This window comes from Ranitomeya imitator, chromosome 2, assembly GCF_032444005.1.
Source record: "Ranitomeya imitator isolate aRanImi1 chromosome 2, aRanImi1.pri, whole genome shotgun sequence".
In the NCBI taxonomy this organism is placed as follows: Eukaryota; Metazoa; Chordata; class Amphibia; order Anura; family Dendrobatidae; genus Ranitomeya; species Ranitomeya imitator.
In genome coordinates this window covers 324,622,616-324,640,596 of record NC_091283.1, presented here as the reverse complement: position 1 = coordinate 324,640,596, position 17,981 = coordinate 324,622,616, and the positions used below count along the sequence as shown (strand labels likewise).

Sequence of the window (17,981 nt, the reverse complement as noted above, 5' to 3'; positions counted from 1 at the left end):
ATAGGGAAAAGACTAATAAAATACCAAATGTGTTTCGAAAGCAAGTGCGTTCTTAAACTTGGTTCACTGTCTCCACTTTTGAACATATCAAACAATAAAAGTCAGGGAGCAGCGGTGGCCCTAGCTTCCTGTTAATGTTCAATACATCCAAAGGCAGGAACAGTGAAGCCAGCGCTGATTTTGTAACAACCTCACGAGCCCCGGGAACGTGAGTGCAAAGACCACTGGAACGAAACTGGCACGGCAAGTGAGTGAGTATGAATATTTTTATTTCAAATAGGCCAAACATGGGGTTGTCCTAGTAATGGACAACCCTTTAAAAAATACATTTTTATGTTAAAACATTTACAACATTCTGAATATGAAAGGCTTCACCCCCTTTGGGACTTTTCTGATGTTAAAGAGTTATTTTAGTGTAAAACATTTCCTACATTAAGAACATGAGAAAAGCTTCTCTGTGTGAATTTTTTGGTGACTAAGAAGATATGATTTCCTTACAAAACATTTCTCACATTCCGAACATGAAAAAGGATTTTGCCCTGTGTGAGTTTTCTGGTGCCTAACCAAAGATGATTTATGGTTAAAACATTTCCCACATTCTGAACATGAAAAAGGTTTCTCCCCTGTGTGGGTTCTTTGGTGTCTAACAAAATTGGATTTCTGTTTAAAACCTTTCCCACATTCTGAACATGAAAAAGGTTTCTCCCCTGTGTGGGTTTTTTGGTGTCTAACAAGACTGCTTTTCACACTAAAATAATTCCCACATTTTGGACAGGAATAAGGCTTCTCCCCTGTGTGGGTTCTTTGGTGTCTAACAAGATTGGATTTCTGTTTAAAACCTTTCCCACATTCTGAACATGAAAAAGATTTCTCCCCTGCGTGGGTTCTCTGGTGTATAACAAGATGTGATTTGTATTTAAAACATTTTCCACACTTGGAGCAAGAAAATCTTTTCTCCACTGTGTGAATTTTTGGATGTTTAAGAAAAGACTTTTCGATGAGAAAACTGTTTCCATATTCTGGACATGAAAATGGCTTCTTTGATTTAGGAGTATTTCCGTTTTTATTGCTTATTTTGTGACTCTGATTTTCCTTAGTTGTCACTAATGAATCAGAAGACACGACCTGCTTCAAAGGATCAGATGAGATATCTTTGCTGCGAAGGGATGATGGTATATATGGAGTAATGGCATTAACTTCAATTGTATCCAGTGGGATCTCAAAATCATCTGATTTAAAAATTGAAGATGTGAGCTGTTCCTTTGATCTCTGGGTACAGTCATCTGCAAGATATAAACCAATTATTTTTTTTGAATATAATAACATCCTTAAATGTCATTTAACATTTCTACTTAAACGGTCTGCAAATATTGCAAGTTATGTAAAAATATTGAATTCTTCACCAAGACAATTACAGTTCACAGTCTAATAGAGAATCTCATATGATGAACCAGTGGAGCGTGGTATTTAACTGTTTGTTCATTCTGCCTACAAAACATGGAATAAAAAGCCACAAAGAAACATTAGGTTGACGAACATAATACCAATAAAAACTTCTATTCATCTAACAAAAAAACAAGTCCCCACTCAGGTCCATCAACTGCCAGAGGAAGAACAGGTCTCCACATTAGTGGCCCAAAAGGCTCTTTAAAAGCAAAATGGCTTCCGTTAACCAATACAGCAATAACCACTCTGCCAAAGTCAAATTTCCCCCTCGCTTCTGAGCCTTTCAGTGTGCCCAAACCACATGTATTTGGCATTACTATAGTGAGAAGAACCCACTTAATTTATGGTGTGTGTGTCTCTCCTGGAGCAGAATCAGAGCACTATGTGTTGGGTAATAAAATGGCATATTTGCAATTTTTTTCTCCCACATACACCATGTGCTAATTTCCAGAAAGTGTGTAGAATCTAAAATAGTCACTACTCCAATAGATTAGTTCTCTGAGGGTTATAATTTCCAAAATGGAGTCATTATATGGGGATTTCTTCAGCTCTGCTTTTCTGAAATTTATTCATATTAGGGCTTCTGCAGATGGTGTGTCACATCTCTTCTGGGATCTGCTCCTATGACGTCACCAGGCGAGTCCTTATTCATATGGCAAGGGGCACTGGTAATGGAGTAGATGTTGGAACCAGAAGCTCTGGACGACATAGGCTCGATTCATCCACTAAGATTAGGGTGCCTGAGACAAGTAGTGCCATCCAGTCTGGCAGTATGGGTGTATGTACTGTCCATCTGAAGTAATCTGCTCCCTGATTCAGCCAATTGGATAGCACCATATTCTACAAAAGCTCGAAGCATATTGAAGGAAGCTGCCAGATACAGCCTTGTTCTCCTTTGGTTCAGTCCTCTTTGCTCAGCTCACAGCTTGTGTATTTGTTTCCTGTTGTGATCCCGGCCTGTTTGCTGACTAATCTTACATCTTCTGATTTTGCATTTTCTCTGCCTTACTGGTTCTGACCCAGCTACCTGACTATTTTTCTTCTCATTTCACACCACCGAACACTGTGACCCAAGCCTAGGGGTCTGTGTGTCAGTCCAGATCCATGTAGAGGTGTTAAATGGTGACCCAAGACAATCCCAGGGATCAGGAAAATGGAGTAGATGGCGCCAAGCCTGTTCGTGGTGGCCATCTTTTGAGCTGCCAAGTGGCCGCAAACACTGCTCCTAATATATCGTGTCTGCAAGCTATTCCAGTTACATCAGTATTCCAATAGCTAAATGGAGCTCCTTCCCTTCTCAATCTTGAAATGTGCCCAGAAGACAGTAATGTAAACTGTTTAAGGGTATTGTCGGATACAAGAGAAGTTGTAAAATAATTTGTGAGATCTGTTTGGTATTACCCTTTGTGAAAGTGAAAAAATGAGGCTTCTATTTTGTGAAGAATTCTAAAATTATAACCATATAAAGTGACACATGTCAGATTTGAAAAATGAGCCCTGATTAGGAACACAAAACTGGCTGCAGGTACTGGTTATCCGAGTATTTTGGGAACTAACTACTGTAGTCAAAAACTGTGACTATAGACAGTAACACATCTACTGAAATGAACAAACTCAACAATCTTCATCAGTAAAAAAATGAGTAACTAGTGGTGAAACCTCTCTGGAGTAGTTACAGTATGGGGCTTGGTGGTTCTTGGCAATCTAAATTATCGTAAGGGGCAGGGCCAATATTTTCTGTGAGATCAGTTTCAAAAATAAATATTACCGTATATACTTGAGTATAAGCTGAGATTTTCAGCCCAAATTCTTGGGCTGAAAGTGCCCTTCTCGGCTTATACTCGAATCATGATCAGCGGTGGGGTTGGCGGGTGAGGGGGAGAGAGGACTGTCATATACTCACCTAGTCCCGGCGCTCCTGTCGCTGTCCCTGCTTGTCCCATGGTCTTCGGGTGCCGCAGCTCTTACTCTGTTCAGCGGTCACATGCTCCCGCTCATTAAAGTTATGAATATGGACACCACTCCCATAGGGGTGGAGCCGCATATTCATTCCTGTAATGAGCGGTGCCAGTGACCGTTGACAGAGGAAGAAGCTGCGGCACCCGAAGACCATCTGTCCAGGATAACGATCCAGGGACGCCGGGAGCAGGTAAGTATCTCATATTTACCTGTCCACGTTCCACCCGCCGGGCGCTGCTCCGTCTTCAGCGTCCTCTTGCAGTGACTGTGCAGGTCAGAGGGCGCGATGACGTACTAATCTGCGCGCCGCCCTCTGCCTGAACAGTCAGTGCGGAGAGACGCCGAGACAGGACGCTGAGGAGCTGCGGGCAGCAAGAGAGGGGAGTATGTCTTTTTTTTTTATTGCACCAGCAGCATTATATATTGCGCAGCTTTATATGGAGCGTCTATGGGGCCATAATGAACAGTGCAGAGCATTATATATGGCACAGCTTTATATGGAGCATCTATGGGGCCATAAGGAACGGTATGGAGCATCTATTTTTATTTTTGAAATTCACCGGTAGCTGCTGTATTTTCCACCATAGGCTTATATTAGAGTCAATAAGTTTTCCCAGTTTTTTGTGGCAAAATTAGGGGGGGGTGGCTTATACTCGAGTATATACGGTAGGTAGTCAAAGATGAGAGTAGAGAATGTATTCGTGCTCCCCATTTCAGTAGAGATTGTCCAGTAATCTGAATTCCTTAGAATTGAAAACATAATGGAATTTATGATGTGGAGTGAATCCATGAAACCAGGGCTTGAGTCATGCCAACATTTTCTGTAGGCATAAATAAATGTATGAGTGGGTACACACTAGCGCTTCACTGGATAAAAAAATAGGGTAGATTAAAATTGCACTAGGGAGAGGGAGCTGGGGGTAAAATAGGGTAAAAATAAGGATACAGCTGCTGGTGAGATGGCAGGGTCTGTGTAACACCCTGTCTATAAATGCAAATGTATAATTAGATGGTTACCACCTGCGCTGAAGAATATTACTCCTACAAAGGAGTGTATATGTAAATACCAGATTATCACCTGTACTGGGGAAAAAAAAAAATTAAAAATTCAATTCAGGGGGTTAAGTGCAGAGCTGACACTTAGAGGCTGTATTAATTACTGTGTGCAGTACTAGTAACCGGGATTAATATCCTCCAATGCAAGAACAATTACGTATATGCAGTCGTGCACTTACTCTTTGTGAAGACGATGATACCCCGGAATAGCAGCATGTGTTAGTCCTCTTCAAGGATAGTTAGTGGGCTCCATAGTACAGGTTTGGGGGTTCCTGCGGAAACGTTTTCCCCAAAAGGGCTCTCCTGGCTTGGTGCTCGGAGCTGAAAAGAACCGCCAGCCTCTAGCATTCCCATATGCGCCCGCCCATTAGCTGTGACGTCACACTACCTGCCACGCCCCCTCTACACTCCGCCACTGCTTCGGCGTCGCTTCCGGCCGGGGCACGCTAGAGGCTGGCGTTTTTTTTCAGCTCCGAACGCCCAGGCAGGAGAGCCCTTTAGGGGAAAATGTTCCCGCAGGAACCCCCAAACTAAGCGATCCTGTACTACGGAGCCCACTACACCTAACTATCATTGAAGAGGACTAACACATCTTGCTATTCCGGGGTATCATCGTCTTCACAAAGAGTAAGTGCACGACTGCATATACGTAATTGTTCTTGCATTGGAGGATATTAATCCCGGTTACTAGTACCGCACACAGTAATACAGCCTCTAAGTGTCAGCTCTGCACTCAACCCCCTGAATTGAATTTTTTAAATAATTTTTTTTCCCAGTACAGGTGATAATCTGGTATTTACATACACACTCCTTTGTAGGAGTAACATTCTTCAGCGCAGGTAATAACCATCTAATTATAAATAAATGTATATTACAGCCATCAGTCATGCACTGCTTAGAGATATATCATGGGACAAGTGTAATTTTTTTTATGTCGTTTATCACAATCCTCTTTGATGTTAGTCGTTAGGTTTTAAAAGAAATTGAAAAGTCAGGACAAAGAGAAACTCTGTTATTGTACAGAAATTCACACTTGGCCCTGACTGCACATTTACTGTTGTCGTTCATAAAAGCGACGTTTGGCCAGAAAGACTGGACCTGGTCTTGTAGGGACCATATGAGCACATTCAGCAGCACAGAAGTCGCGTTTAACGTCCCCGCTAGCGCAGATCCCCGATCTGCGAGAGCAGGGAACGGACGCAAGCAGCGTCCGAGGCGCGTCACAAAAGAACGGCACATCGCTAGCGCGTGCCGAAAATGGCACGTGCTAGCGATGCGCGTTAACATTGCTGCCAATGGGTGTGCTAACGGACGCGTTGCACGGCGTTAATTTCGCCGTGCAACGCTCAGTTAGCGCTGTCCCATTAACGCAATGGGAACCTAGCCTTACAGGCCCATCATAATTTTTTATTCAAGTGATTTTCTACGTCATTTGGCTTTCTAGTTTACAGATCTCGGCAGGTAACGGTCAGCGTCTTCTAATCCCAGGGGGAGGTGGATCCTCCAGGTTGTAAGTTCTATAGAAAAGGATTTAACAATTTCACAAAGTAATTTCAACATTTCCATATGGAGCAGAATGTTGTGGTCTAGAGGCAAAATGGTGATCACACAATTGGGATACGACCGGAAAAGACGATCGATAAAGCAGCCACAGCAGATGACTAGGAAGAATCTGTGACTTATAAAAATGCGGGAAAATATTTGTGTTGCCACAAAAATATTTTCAGCACGTTAGCAATGATAATGGTAGTGCATCATGAGCATTTGGCAGGTGTTTGATGAGGGGAGGGGGTTTGCAGAGCTCAGAAGCGCGGCGTTCTTGTAAGCACAGCATAGCAGTCTCTTTTTTTTTCTTCCTAACTTTATGTGTGCACATTGCAGCTAGCCAACAAATGGGCAGGAAACATCCACAATGTCCTGACACCACGACTTGTGTCATTGCTGCTCAAATCACATGTCCCTCTCCATATAAATAGACTTTTTTTTAGCGCAATTTTGACACTAACAGTGCAGAGATGCTGCTCCTGACACTGCCACAGTTAACACCAAGATTTCAGCCAGTTAGTTAGGCGATTGTATATTAAACAGATAGTGTTCAGTTTGGCTGTAAAATTAACCTTCTGGAATTACTGAGGTTCACAGACAAAGTCAGCAGGGCCCATGTTGTACAAGTGTGTTGTGCATGGAGCACAATAGGAGCAGTGCACAAGTATAGCATTCTAAATAATATTTTTTGTAGCTAAATGTGAAACGGCCTGCTGTATCCACATTTTAGATAGTTAGGTAGGTGGTTGTATATAAGTCAGATACTGTAGGTAGCTACTCTCCAGTGTGGCTGTTAAATTTACCTTCCAGCCCTTTTTAGTTTTTGGCCATACTGAGGTGCACAAAGAAAGACAGCAAGTCACATGTTGTGCACTGCTTCTATTGTGATCCATGCACAAGTATAGCATTCTAATTAACATTTAGCTAGTGAAAAAATATTAAACAGTCTGCTGTATACCACCTTGTCATTTAGTGCTGTGGTGAAATAAAACTGTCTATAGACCTAAGGCACATTATAAAAAAAATTTATAATATGTCCATTGCAAAAAGTTAGACAACCCGCCGTATCACACTTTGTCATTTGTTTGGGTTGAAATTAAGCTGTAGAGGCCTGATCCAGAGGCCAGAAACAAATTCTTCTGTTAACGTCATACAGTAAGGGTTCTGACTTTAAAATTGTTTGTAGCATAACTTCTTTGTCATACAGGCCTCATCCACACTCCGTTCTTTTTTTCTGTGACTAACACGATACAGCACGCCATATTTCAACTTTGAATTTACTGTCGCTGAAATTCAGCTGTTTGCAAAGGTGGTGCAGAGTTCAAAATCTAATTTTTTGTTGCTAATACTGTGCTCCTACCACATTATCTGAACAACATGACTGGGAAAGTCTTAGTTACTCACCGGTTAACGGTGTTTTTCGGAGTCCATGACAGCACCACAGAGAGAGGGGATCCACCCTTCAGAAACAGGAAACCTACAGATACATAAGGGCGGCACCTCTCCCACGCATCAGTTGGTTTACAGAGCACAAGAGGACCACCAAGGTTAACAGCATAATTTATATACAACGATACTACTGCTAACTATTCACCACGAGTGGATTATATAAAAAAAAAGGGAAGAGGTGTACACCCAGAACTTAAGAAGACGAGAGGGTATGTACGGGTGCTGTCATGGACTCCGAAAAACACCGTTAACCGGTGAGTAACTAAGACTTTATCAGTCGTCCATGACAGCACCACTGAGAGAATTACAGAGAGTAACTGTTTAGGGAGGGACTACGGCTTGCAGTACCGTTACACCAAAAGAGAGGTCCGAGGAAGCACCCAGGTTTAATCTATAATGGTTATAGAATGTGTTTGGAGAAGACCAAGTAGCAGCCTTACATATTTGGTCGATCGACACCTCTAACCTATCCGCCCACGAGGCAGCCATAGCTCTAGTGGAATGCGCTCTTGGACCTTCAGGCGCCGGCTTGCCCTTTGAGATGTATGCCAGCGAAATAGCCTCCCTGATCCACCTAGCTAGCGTAGATTTTGATGCTCAATGACCTTTCCTACTACCCTGATAGATAACACCCTATTCGTGTCCTATCTTCCAAGGATCAGTCACTGCTAGATACTCTAGGATACATCTTCTTACGTCTAAAGTGTGTAGTTTCTTTATCATTAATAGGATTAGGGAGGAAAGATGGAAGCACTATCTCCTGTGTTCTATGGAACCTAGACACTACTTTAGAAAGATATGCTGGATCAGGGGAAAGTATCACTCTATCATCTCTAAGTTACGTGTAAGGTGGAAGCCTGGATAATGCCTGGATGTCACCTATCCTACGAGCTGACGTTAGGGCCACCAGGAAAGCTACTTTAAGAGATACAAAAGGTTCCGAATGGAATCTATCCGGTCAGCAGTTCACCTGATAGATCAGAATGCCGTGATGGGCACACTCAACCTAAAAAGTGCTTACTATCAGGTTCCGGTGCATCCCTCATCAAAGAATCTTCTGAGGTTTGCAGTGGCACTGCCAACCTGGACCTGACACTATCAGTTTCAGGGCCTCCCCTTTGGGCTGGCATCTGCCCCTCGTATTTTCACAAAACTGGTATCAGATGGTGGCCTTCTTGAGAAGTCAAGGCGTTATAATAATTCCGTACCTGGACGACTTTCTTCTTGTGGCAGGTTCAGTGGAGATCCTAGAGGATCAGAGGACTCGGACGATTGCAGTAAGGGGACATCTAGGATGGGTAATAAACTGGCAGAAGTCCGACCTGATACCAGATCAAATTAAGATCTTCCTGGGAGTATGTGTGGACTCCAGATGCAAAATATCCCTGCTACCAGAGGTCAAACAAGAGACAATTCGAATGCGAGTCAGGTACCTACTGGAACATCAAATTTCCATAAGGATTGCAATGAAAGTACTAGGCCTGATGACGGCCTGTATTTCCTGTGTCAGATGGGCACAGTCACACTCAAGACCCCTGCAGAGACAAATCCTGTCTGTTTGGGATCGCCGTCAGACATCTATAGATGCCCCCTTGAAGCTGGCGGGTCCTGTTCAGAGATCTCTCCACTGGTGGACACAGGCAGAAAACCTAAGGGTGGGCGTCTTATGGTCCACCTCCCCCTACGTAGTGGTCACCATGGATGCCAGCGCATGGGGCTGGGGAGCCCATCTTCAGGGCAGAATCTTCCAGGGCAAGTGGCCAGCAAGTATCAGAAACAGATCTTTCAACTTCAGAGAACTATATGCCGTATGGGAAGCGTTAAAGCTAAATCGGATCACGCTCTCAGGTCATCATGTCAAAAATTTTTCTGACAATGTGACAACGGTCTCATTCCTGAATCATCAGGGCGGCCCCAGATATCGTCCACTGCAGGATCTAGCGGAAACGATTTTCAACTGGGCAGAAGACTCGGTTATATCCATAACGGCCATCCACTTAGAGGGTTCTCAGAACGTGATTGTGGACTATCTGAGCAGATGGCAAGTCCAACAGAATGGGAGCTGAATCAGAATATCTTCCTAAGGTTATGTCATTGGTGGGGAACCCCCAATATAGACCTATTTGCAAACAGAAGAAACTCGAAGGTCTCAAGGTTCTTCTCTCTGAACCCCTCGGAGCTTCCAGACGGGGTAGATGCACTGAGTCAGCGGTGGGTGGAACCCCTCTCATATGCTTTTCCACCCCTGGCTTTGATTCCAGCCGTTCTATGAAAGATCAAGGAGGATCGAGCAAGGGTCATCTTGATCGTTCCATACTGGCCAAGGAGAAGCTGGTTTCCCCTACTGGGAACCTTAGCGATCGACAACCCAATCGAGTTACCCCTTCAGGGTAGTGAAGTCTGAACGGCGCGCAGTGTGACTTCTTTGCGCCTGATGCAGCTGGTACTCCATTACTGCTGGCTGCTGCTCACACAACCGCTCCAACATATGTAACGTTGTTCCGGAAGGCGGAATCGGCACTGCAGAGCTGCAATGCACGATCTTGCCATGCTGGAACGCCGCAAGTGAGCACACTCTAGGTGGACCTTGTGCAGCAGTGCATCAAGATCCGGATAGTCCCTCAAAAAACTCTGCACGACCAAGTTGAGCACATGTGCCAGACATGGGATGTGAGTGAGGTTGCCTAGGCCCAGAGCTGCCACCAGATTTCGGCCATTATCACACACTACCATGCCTGGCTGGAGATTCGCTGGCACAAACCACACGTCGCTCTCCTGCTTGATGGCATTCCAGAGCTCCTGCGCTGTGTGGCTTCGATTCCCCAAAGAAATTAATTTCAATACAGCCTGTTGAAGTTTGGCCACGGCTGTGCTCATTTCAGTCGGAACAGGTAAGCGTTCACGGGTCCAGGTGGACCGTGACGGCTCCTGCAGCGATGCTTCAGGGGAACTGGAGTATGAGGAGTCAATGTGTACAGACTGGATTCCTGTAATCCTTGGAGTTGGCAGAACACGTAGAGCGCCACTCATGATCTGTACCCGGCTCCACAACATTGACCCAATGGGCAGTGAGGGAAAGGTATCGTCCCTGTCCATGGTGACTGGTCCACGCATCGGTGGTGAGGTGGACCTTGCTACTGACGGCGTTTAGTAGCGCATGTTTAAGGTTTCCTTCCACATGCTTTTGCAGGGCAGGGACGGTTTGCCTGCTGAAATAAAAGCGGCTGGGCACGTTGTATTGTGGGACTGCCAATGCCATCAAGTTATGGAAGCTGTCAGTCTCCACCAGCCTGAATGACAGCATTTCAAGGGACAGTAGTTTTGCAATGCCAGCATTCAGAGCCTGTGCTCGTGGGTGGTTTGCCGAGAATGGCCGCCTTTTCTCCCATGCCTGTGCTACCGATGGCTGTAGACTGGGCTGGGAATGTGAGTGGGCAGATGACTTGGAACGTGGTGCTGTGGGTGGAATTACACTGGGTCTCTGGACAACAATGCCAGAGGTTCTTCCATGGCGATCCTGTGAGGAAGCCGAACCAGCTGTGTGTGAGCTGGAGGAAGAGGCTCCAACACGAGCTGAAGAGGTGGTAGGTGCCGCTGTAGGTTGGCCTAGGTCTTCAGTGTGTTTTTGAAACTCCACCGCGTGCTTGGTCCACACATGTTTCCACATATTTGTGGTATTGAGGTTGCTGACACTTTTCCCTCTTTTGACTTTCTGATGACACAGCTTGCATTTCACTAAGCAAATGTTAGCTGCAACTGTGTCAAAAAAGGACCAGGCACTGCAAGTCTTGGGAGCACCCGTTTTGGCTTTTGGAAGGGGCATGCTCCTAATGGGTGCCGAAGTGGAGGCTACAGGCAACGCAGTCTTCCCCCTCCCTCTTTGGGCCGTTCGGGGAATCCTTTCCTCAGAGCTGCTCCCACCACCTTCCTGTACCTCACGCCATGATGGGTCAAGGATCTCATCATCTACACTACCCTCTTCCAACAACTGCTTCTCCTGGGTAGTCTCGGCAGCACAGTACACACTAGAAAGTGTCACCTGAGTCTCATCATCAGATGCGTACTGAGGTGTGCTGACCAGAGGCACTGGCCCACCTGCCTCTTCAGATTCAGAGAGACAAAGCTGCTGGGCATCACTGCATACTGCCTCTTCTTCAGATTCTAGAATGCTGTTTGGCTGGCCCCCTCTTTCCAAACCAAGAGTTCAGAGAACAGAAGTAGAGATGGCTCCTGTCCTGGGCTCTTTGACTGCCTGGGCAATTTGGCAGGTGGTGAAGAGACAGATGGGTGCATTAGCTGCCGTTCATCCGACAACGGCTTCAATTTGTTCGTCCTGCAGCAGCGGGGTACAGTGAGCTCCTACAAAGCTGCGCATGAAGGATTGTTCCCTGCTATAACTGTGGGATGATGAGTCACCGGTGACCGCAGCAGGCACAGAATCCCCACGTCCTCTCCCTGCTCCACGCCCATGCCCATGTGCCTTACTCCCTGCCTACTTCATCTTGGTAGACTGATAAAGAGGCAGAAAAGTACTAAGGGCTTAGTGTGCTTATTCCTGAACAGCTGCTAACAGGTATAAGGAACACTAATTTGATAAAGTGTGGACTACACTTTAATATGAGCTAATGTGGCCTACACAACTGCAAAGTGGAGTGTATGGTGAACTTTATTAACTTTTTGTTTGTTTCGCAGAACAGACTACAGAGTGAGCTGCACTCACACAGAGACAGTGCAGACAGCCGTGAACGGCGCTGCAAGGCCAAAAAAAGCTCCTCTATGTACACCTATATAGTGTTTTTCCACAATCTAGCAGGATATGGATGGAAACTCACCAAAAGGCTAAAATTTGAAAAAATGTGCAGCAGGCTGCACTAATTGCAATAAAGGACAATGGATTCAGCAGTATGAGGCAGTGACGCACCCTGAGCTGACCACAACCGGCTGTGGCAGCAGAACAGACTACGGAGTGAGCTGCACTCACGCACAGACCGTGCAGACAGCCATGAACGGCGCTGCAAAGCCAAGAAAAGCTCCTCTATCTAATCCTATATAGTGTTTTTCCACAGTCTAGCAGGAAACGGATGGAAAACCACTAATAGGATAAATTTGAAAAAATGTGCAGCAGGCTGCACTAATTGCAATAAAGGACAATGGATTCAGCAGTATGAGGCAGTGACGCACCCTGAGCTGACCACAACCGGCTGTGGCTGCAGACACACTACAGAGTGAGCTGCACTCACACACACACACACACACACACACAGAGACTTTGCAGACAGCTGTGAACATCGCTGCAAGGCAAAAACAAGGTTCTCACACAGTGGTTGCTAAATTAGCCTGGGTAAAGCACAATGAAGCAAATCGCTATCTCAAAACTGGCCCTCAGTCAGAACACAGCGTCCTGTCCCTAACTAAATTTACAGCAGAGTGAACCCAAAATGGCGGCGGCTTTTATAGGGCATCATGACATCATTTCAGCAGCCAATCACAGCCATGCCAGTAGTTACATGCCTACCATGCAGAACAGCAGTAGCTGAAATATATTTAAGAAGACATCTTTTAACATCCAAAGTATGAAATTTATGTTCCTTATCATTATTGGGATTAGGACAAAATGAGGGAAGGACAACCTCTTCTAACCTATGAAATTTTGAGGCTACCTTTGGAAGATAAAGAGGATCAGGTCTCATAATAACTCTATCTTCCCTAAACTGCATGTACGGAGGCTGTCTGGACAAAGCTTGTATATCACTAATCCTTCTCGCGGATGTAAGCGCAACTAAGAGAGCAGTTTTCAGGGATAGGATTTTAATCGGGGCATCATCAATAAGCTCAAATGGAGCTTGCGTTAAAGCGGAGAGAACAAGATTTAGGTCCCATGGAACTACTTTTTGTTTAATGATTGGTCTAGATCTCGTAACTGCCTTGAAGAATCTGACTATCCAATGATTGCTGGCCAAATTTCTATTGTATAGTGCACCTAGAGCCGATACTTGAACCCTAAGCGTACTTGTGGCTAGGCCCATATCTAACCCTTTTTGCAGGAATTCTAAAATTTGGTTAATACAGGGTTCCTGATCAATCTGTGTTTCTGAAACTGATAAGACTTTTCTCCAAATCCTAACGTAAATGTTTGTTGTAGAGATTTTCCTACATTTGAGTAATGTATTTACCAGGTCCTGCGAAAAACCCCTCCCCCTTAGTAACGATCTTTCAAATTCCACGCCGCTAGATGTAAATTGGCCACTCGTGGATGGAGGATTGGGCCCTGGGAGAGGAGATTTGATATTTCTGGAAGAATCCATGGCTGAGAAATGGACATCTTCCTCAGCCAAGGAAACCATGACCTTCTGGGCCAGAACGGGGCTATCAGGATTATTCAGGCTCCGTCTTCCCGTATTTTCCTCAGAACTATTGGGATTAAGTTCAGAGGGGGAAACGCATAGGCGAGATTGAAGTGCCATGGGATTAGAAGAGCGTCTACTGCATACGGATTGTCTCTGGGGTTTAAGGAGCAGAATCAATGTAGCTTTCTCTTTCCTCAGTTGGCAAAGAGATCTATGTCTGGACAACCCCACAATTGTATGATCTGATTGAAGATGGATGAGTTTAGTGTGCAATCTCCCTGTCTGAGTTGGTTGCGGTTTAGATAGTCAGCCATGATATTGTATTTCCCTTTTATGTGAAGAGCCGTGAGTGAGAGGTTTTTCGGCCATCTGAAAAATACGATCCGCGACCTCCATTAATGAACCGGACCGAGTACCTCCTTGATGGTTAATGTAGGCTACGGTTACCTGGTTGTCGGAAAAAGTCTGACATTTGGACCCTGTAGGGGTATAAGAAAACTACTTAAAGCGCGTTCTACTGCTAATAACTCCTTTAGATTGGATGGCAAACTCTGTTCGCACAGCCCTAAGACCCAACTACTTTCCAAGTGTGCGCCCCATCCCCTGGGGCTAGCATCTGTAGTTATTATCCGAGTTATATGATTTGTCCAGGGTACCCAAATTTGGTACGTGTGTCCACCAATGTAGTGATTGAATAAATTCAATGGACAATGAAAATTTACTGTCAAGATGAGCTTTCAGGCAACGGGAATTTTGTAAAAAGGTCCCACTGTAGTGTGCTGGTATGATATTGAACCCAGAGAACCGCCGGAATACACGATTTGAGTGAATCCAATAGTGACATCACCCCTCTTACAGAGACTGATGGATTATTAAATCACTCTGGTTGCTAGTCGCTGGATACCAACCACTTTTGAATCCGGGAGACTACATTCCTGCCAAATGGAGTCTATGGTAAGACCCAGAAACTCCTGAACTTTTAAAGATTGTAGACGAGATTTTTTTAAATGAATAATCCATCCTGTTTTGTGTGACACGTATGTCACCTTCTCCAATTGGTTTTTGCAATGTGACTCTGAATGTCCCACAATCAATAAGTCATCTAGGTTGGGAACTATTAATATGTCCTGTTCGTGAAGGTGTGCCATAACTTTAGTAAAAACCCGGGGTGCAACCGCGACTCCTTAGGGTAGTGCACGATATTGTAAGTGCTGTACTGAGCAGTTTAGTGAAACCACCACCTTAAGGAACTGTTGGTGATCTACGTGTATCGGGACGTGATAATAGGCGTCTTTCAGATCTAGGACAACCATAAAGAAATTGTTAAAGAGAAGTTTTATTGCCGTCTTTACAGATTCCATTTTAAAAGATGGGACCAGCAAAAAATTATTCAGGCCTTTCAAATTCATGATGGTACGAAAAGATCCGTCAGGTTTTTTGACAAGAAAGAGACGGGAGTAGAACCCTTTACCTCTTTGTACCGCGGGCACTTTGATCAGAACCCCTTTTTTCTGAAGTTCCTGAACTTCCGACTCTAGTGCCATTTATTCTACAGAAGAAGAACGGATGGGTGTTAAAGTAAATTTATCATGAGGAATCCTTTGGAACTCTATATCTGCAGGGCATTGTTTTCATGTATGTGTTTTTTAAGTGGTTTTATTGTACTGTTTTTCTGTGTGCACTTTTCTAATAAAAGCCATATTTTGTAATTGTTTGGTGATCTCCCTATCAGCGTATTCTTTTCTCTTTGCGTATTGGAATCCTTTGGAACTCAACCTTTAGTCCAATTTCAATAACGCTGAGAATCCATGGACAGTTGAAAATTTGTAACCAGGCAGGATAGAAGGCTGAAAGCCTACCCCCTACCTGGTCCGGCAGTCATTGAGGTTTTTTTCTAGTCCTGAGAGGTATTAAACATATATCCTCTACCTTTCCTTCTATTATCATATCTGGGTCTCTCTCTATTCGACCTTCTGCAGCTAAACCATTCTTTATTTTAATCCAGTCTATAAGAGGGTCTTCCTAGGTAAGGGAACCGTTTCTTATTATCGCCCGCCTTTTAAAATAGTTCATAAAGATCTGGTCCAAATAAATGTGCCCCTTCACAGGGAATTCTACACAGTTTTGATCTGGTTTGCAAATCTCCTGGCCAACATTTAATCCATAGAGGTCTACGGGCTGCGTTAGAAAGGGCTGCAGATCTGGCGGCTAATTTAACAGAATCTGCTGACACGTCTGACAGAAAAGCTGTTGCCTCCTGAATTATAGGTAGGGAGGATAGGATCTCATTCCTGGGAGCCTTATTCTTGAGTTGATCCTCTAAGCGGTCAAGCCACACCATCAATGACCGTGCTGTGCAAGTGGCTGCAATCGCTGGTCTTAGGGATCTTGCTGATGTTCCCCCTTTCAGGAAAAACTTCATCTTTCCTATATAGTGGATCTTTTAGATTTCCTAGATCTTCAAATGGAAGAGAGGTCCTTTTACACGCCTTAGCCACTGCTGCGTCTAGTTTCGGAGCCTTGTCCCATGAGGATGAAGCTTCCTCCTCGAATGGATATCTCCTCTTAAATGCCGGTGGAAGTGAACCTTCCCTTTCGGGTTTTTTCCACTCCTTTGTAATCAATGTATTTATCTTATCCACCACCGGAAAAGACCTTTGGGATTTTCGATCTAGGCCTTTAAACATAATGTCCTGCATGGAGCATTCTGCCTGGGTCTCCTCAATCCCCATTGTGTTGTTTACCGCTTTAACAAAATGGTTCACTCTCTCCAGCGGCAAGCAGGAGTGACCGGACTCGGTCTCTATAGATGAAGAGGATGACGGAAAGGAATCAGAGCTCAGTTCACCCGAGTCCGACCCCAAATCTGAAATTGGGGACCTAATATGTTTGCTTCTCCTGACATCCGTTTTCTGCGACATGGATTTAATAGAACCTTTAACTTCCTGTCTAACCATATCCCTTAGAGTGGAAGTAAGTCAGGGGGCTTCTTCCTCAATTAAGCGTTGTATGCAGGGTTTACATAGCTTTCTGTCATGGCCATCTGGGAGTGGCTCCCCACATTCGGCGCACTCCCTATGTTTGGCTTTGGCGGAACATTTTCTCCTCTAACAAGGAGAGATGGAATATAAGGAGGAACAGGAAATCACCAAGTGAACTTTCACGTAGATCACTTACCCAAACGTGCAGTGATTGGTACCGTAATCAGTGGGGGGTGGGGGTCCTTCCTAGCTGGCGATGTTTTACAGCTTGAGGACTTGCTTTGCCTCGATTTTTGGGTATTCTTGCCTCCACCAGCGGAACTACTGCCACTAGATCACCGCTGGGATATAATTCGAGGCTCCTCAATGGGCTGAATCTGCTGCTGCTTGTCAGGCAGTGGTGCTCCCTGCTCCAGCGACTCCATCATTACAATGAGTCAGAAGCACTCAGCAGTCGTCAGACTCCTCATTAAATACCCCCAAGGTACCGCCCCCTGATGGGGGTCAGCAGGCTCCAGGTGATCTGCCCGCTACCATGATTAAATGTTGGAGTGCCTCCCCCATGGCCGCGCCCCGGACGGACCATAAACAGACTTCCGCCCCCCGGAAGGCGCATCCGCAAACCTGTCCCCCATCGCATAATCGTCGGGTACCAGGATCAGGTGAGGACGTGATAGTGATGTCATCGGCCGGCGCGGTCCCACTGTGCATATCCCGCCGCGTCATCAGGCCGCGCCACCAGCCACGTGGTCCGGACACGCCTCTTCCGGTCGCGACCGCGGTGAGCGAGCCGACGCGCGGTCGAGGAAGTCAGCGCCGCCAGGCCGACTTGCACATCACCACTAGGCTGCGGACAGACCCCGGGAGGACCCCCGGGTGCAGCCATGGCAGAAGACCCCATATACTCACCTGGTACCTGACGGTGATGGATCACTTAAGAGGCAAGCATTTAGATAAAAGCTGCCCCTCTCTGCTGACACCAACACCAGCAGTTCTCCTGCCGTGTGGTGCTTCCGGCGTCCTGGACAGACCGAGGTAGGGGACCCCTGCTACCTGAATCGGCTTGCCAGGACTAGGTTATCTTTGTTTCTTCATGAGGCCTGTCTGAAGAGGTTCCCCTGTCAGGGACAGGAAACCAACTGATGCAGGAGAGAGGTGCCACCCTTTTATGTAGGTTTCCTGTCCCTGAAGGGCGGAT

At 45.4% G+C, this 17,981-nt stretch overlaps 1 protein-coding gene across 2 annotated transcripts in view; it reads right to left on the bottom strand.

Moving 5' to 3' along the window:
* Positions 1 to 252: 252 nt before the first annotated feature.
* Positions 253 to 17,981, bottom strand: part of LOC138663522 (oocyte zinc finger protein XlCOF7.1-like) — a 30,800-nt gene continuing 13,071 nt past the window's right edge. For both annotated transcript variants that reach the window (XM_069749761.1, XM_069749760.1), the window contains one exon: positions 253 to 1,283. In XM_069749761.1, the coding sequence (XP_069605862.1) occupies positions 433 to 1,283 (851 nt within the window). In that variant the 3' untranslated portion in view covers positions 253 to 432. The remainder of the gene's footprint in view (positions 1,284 to 17,981) is intronic.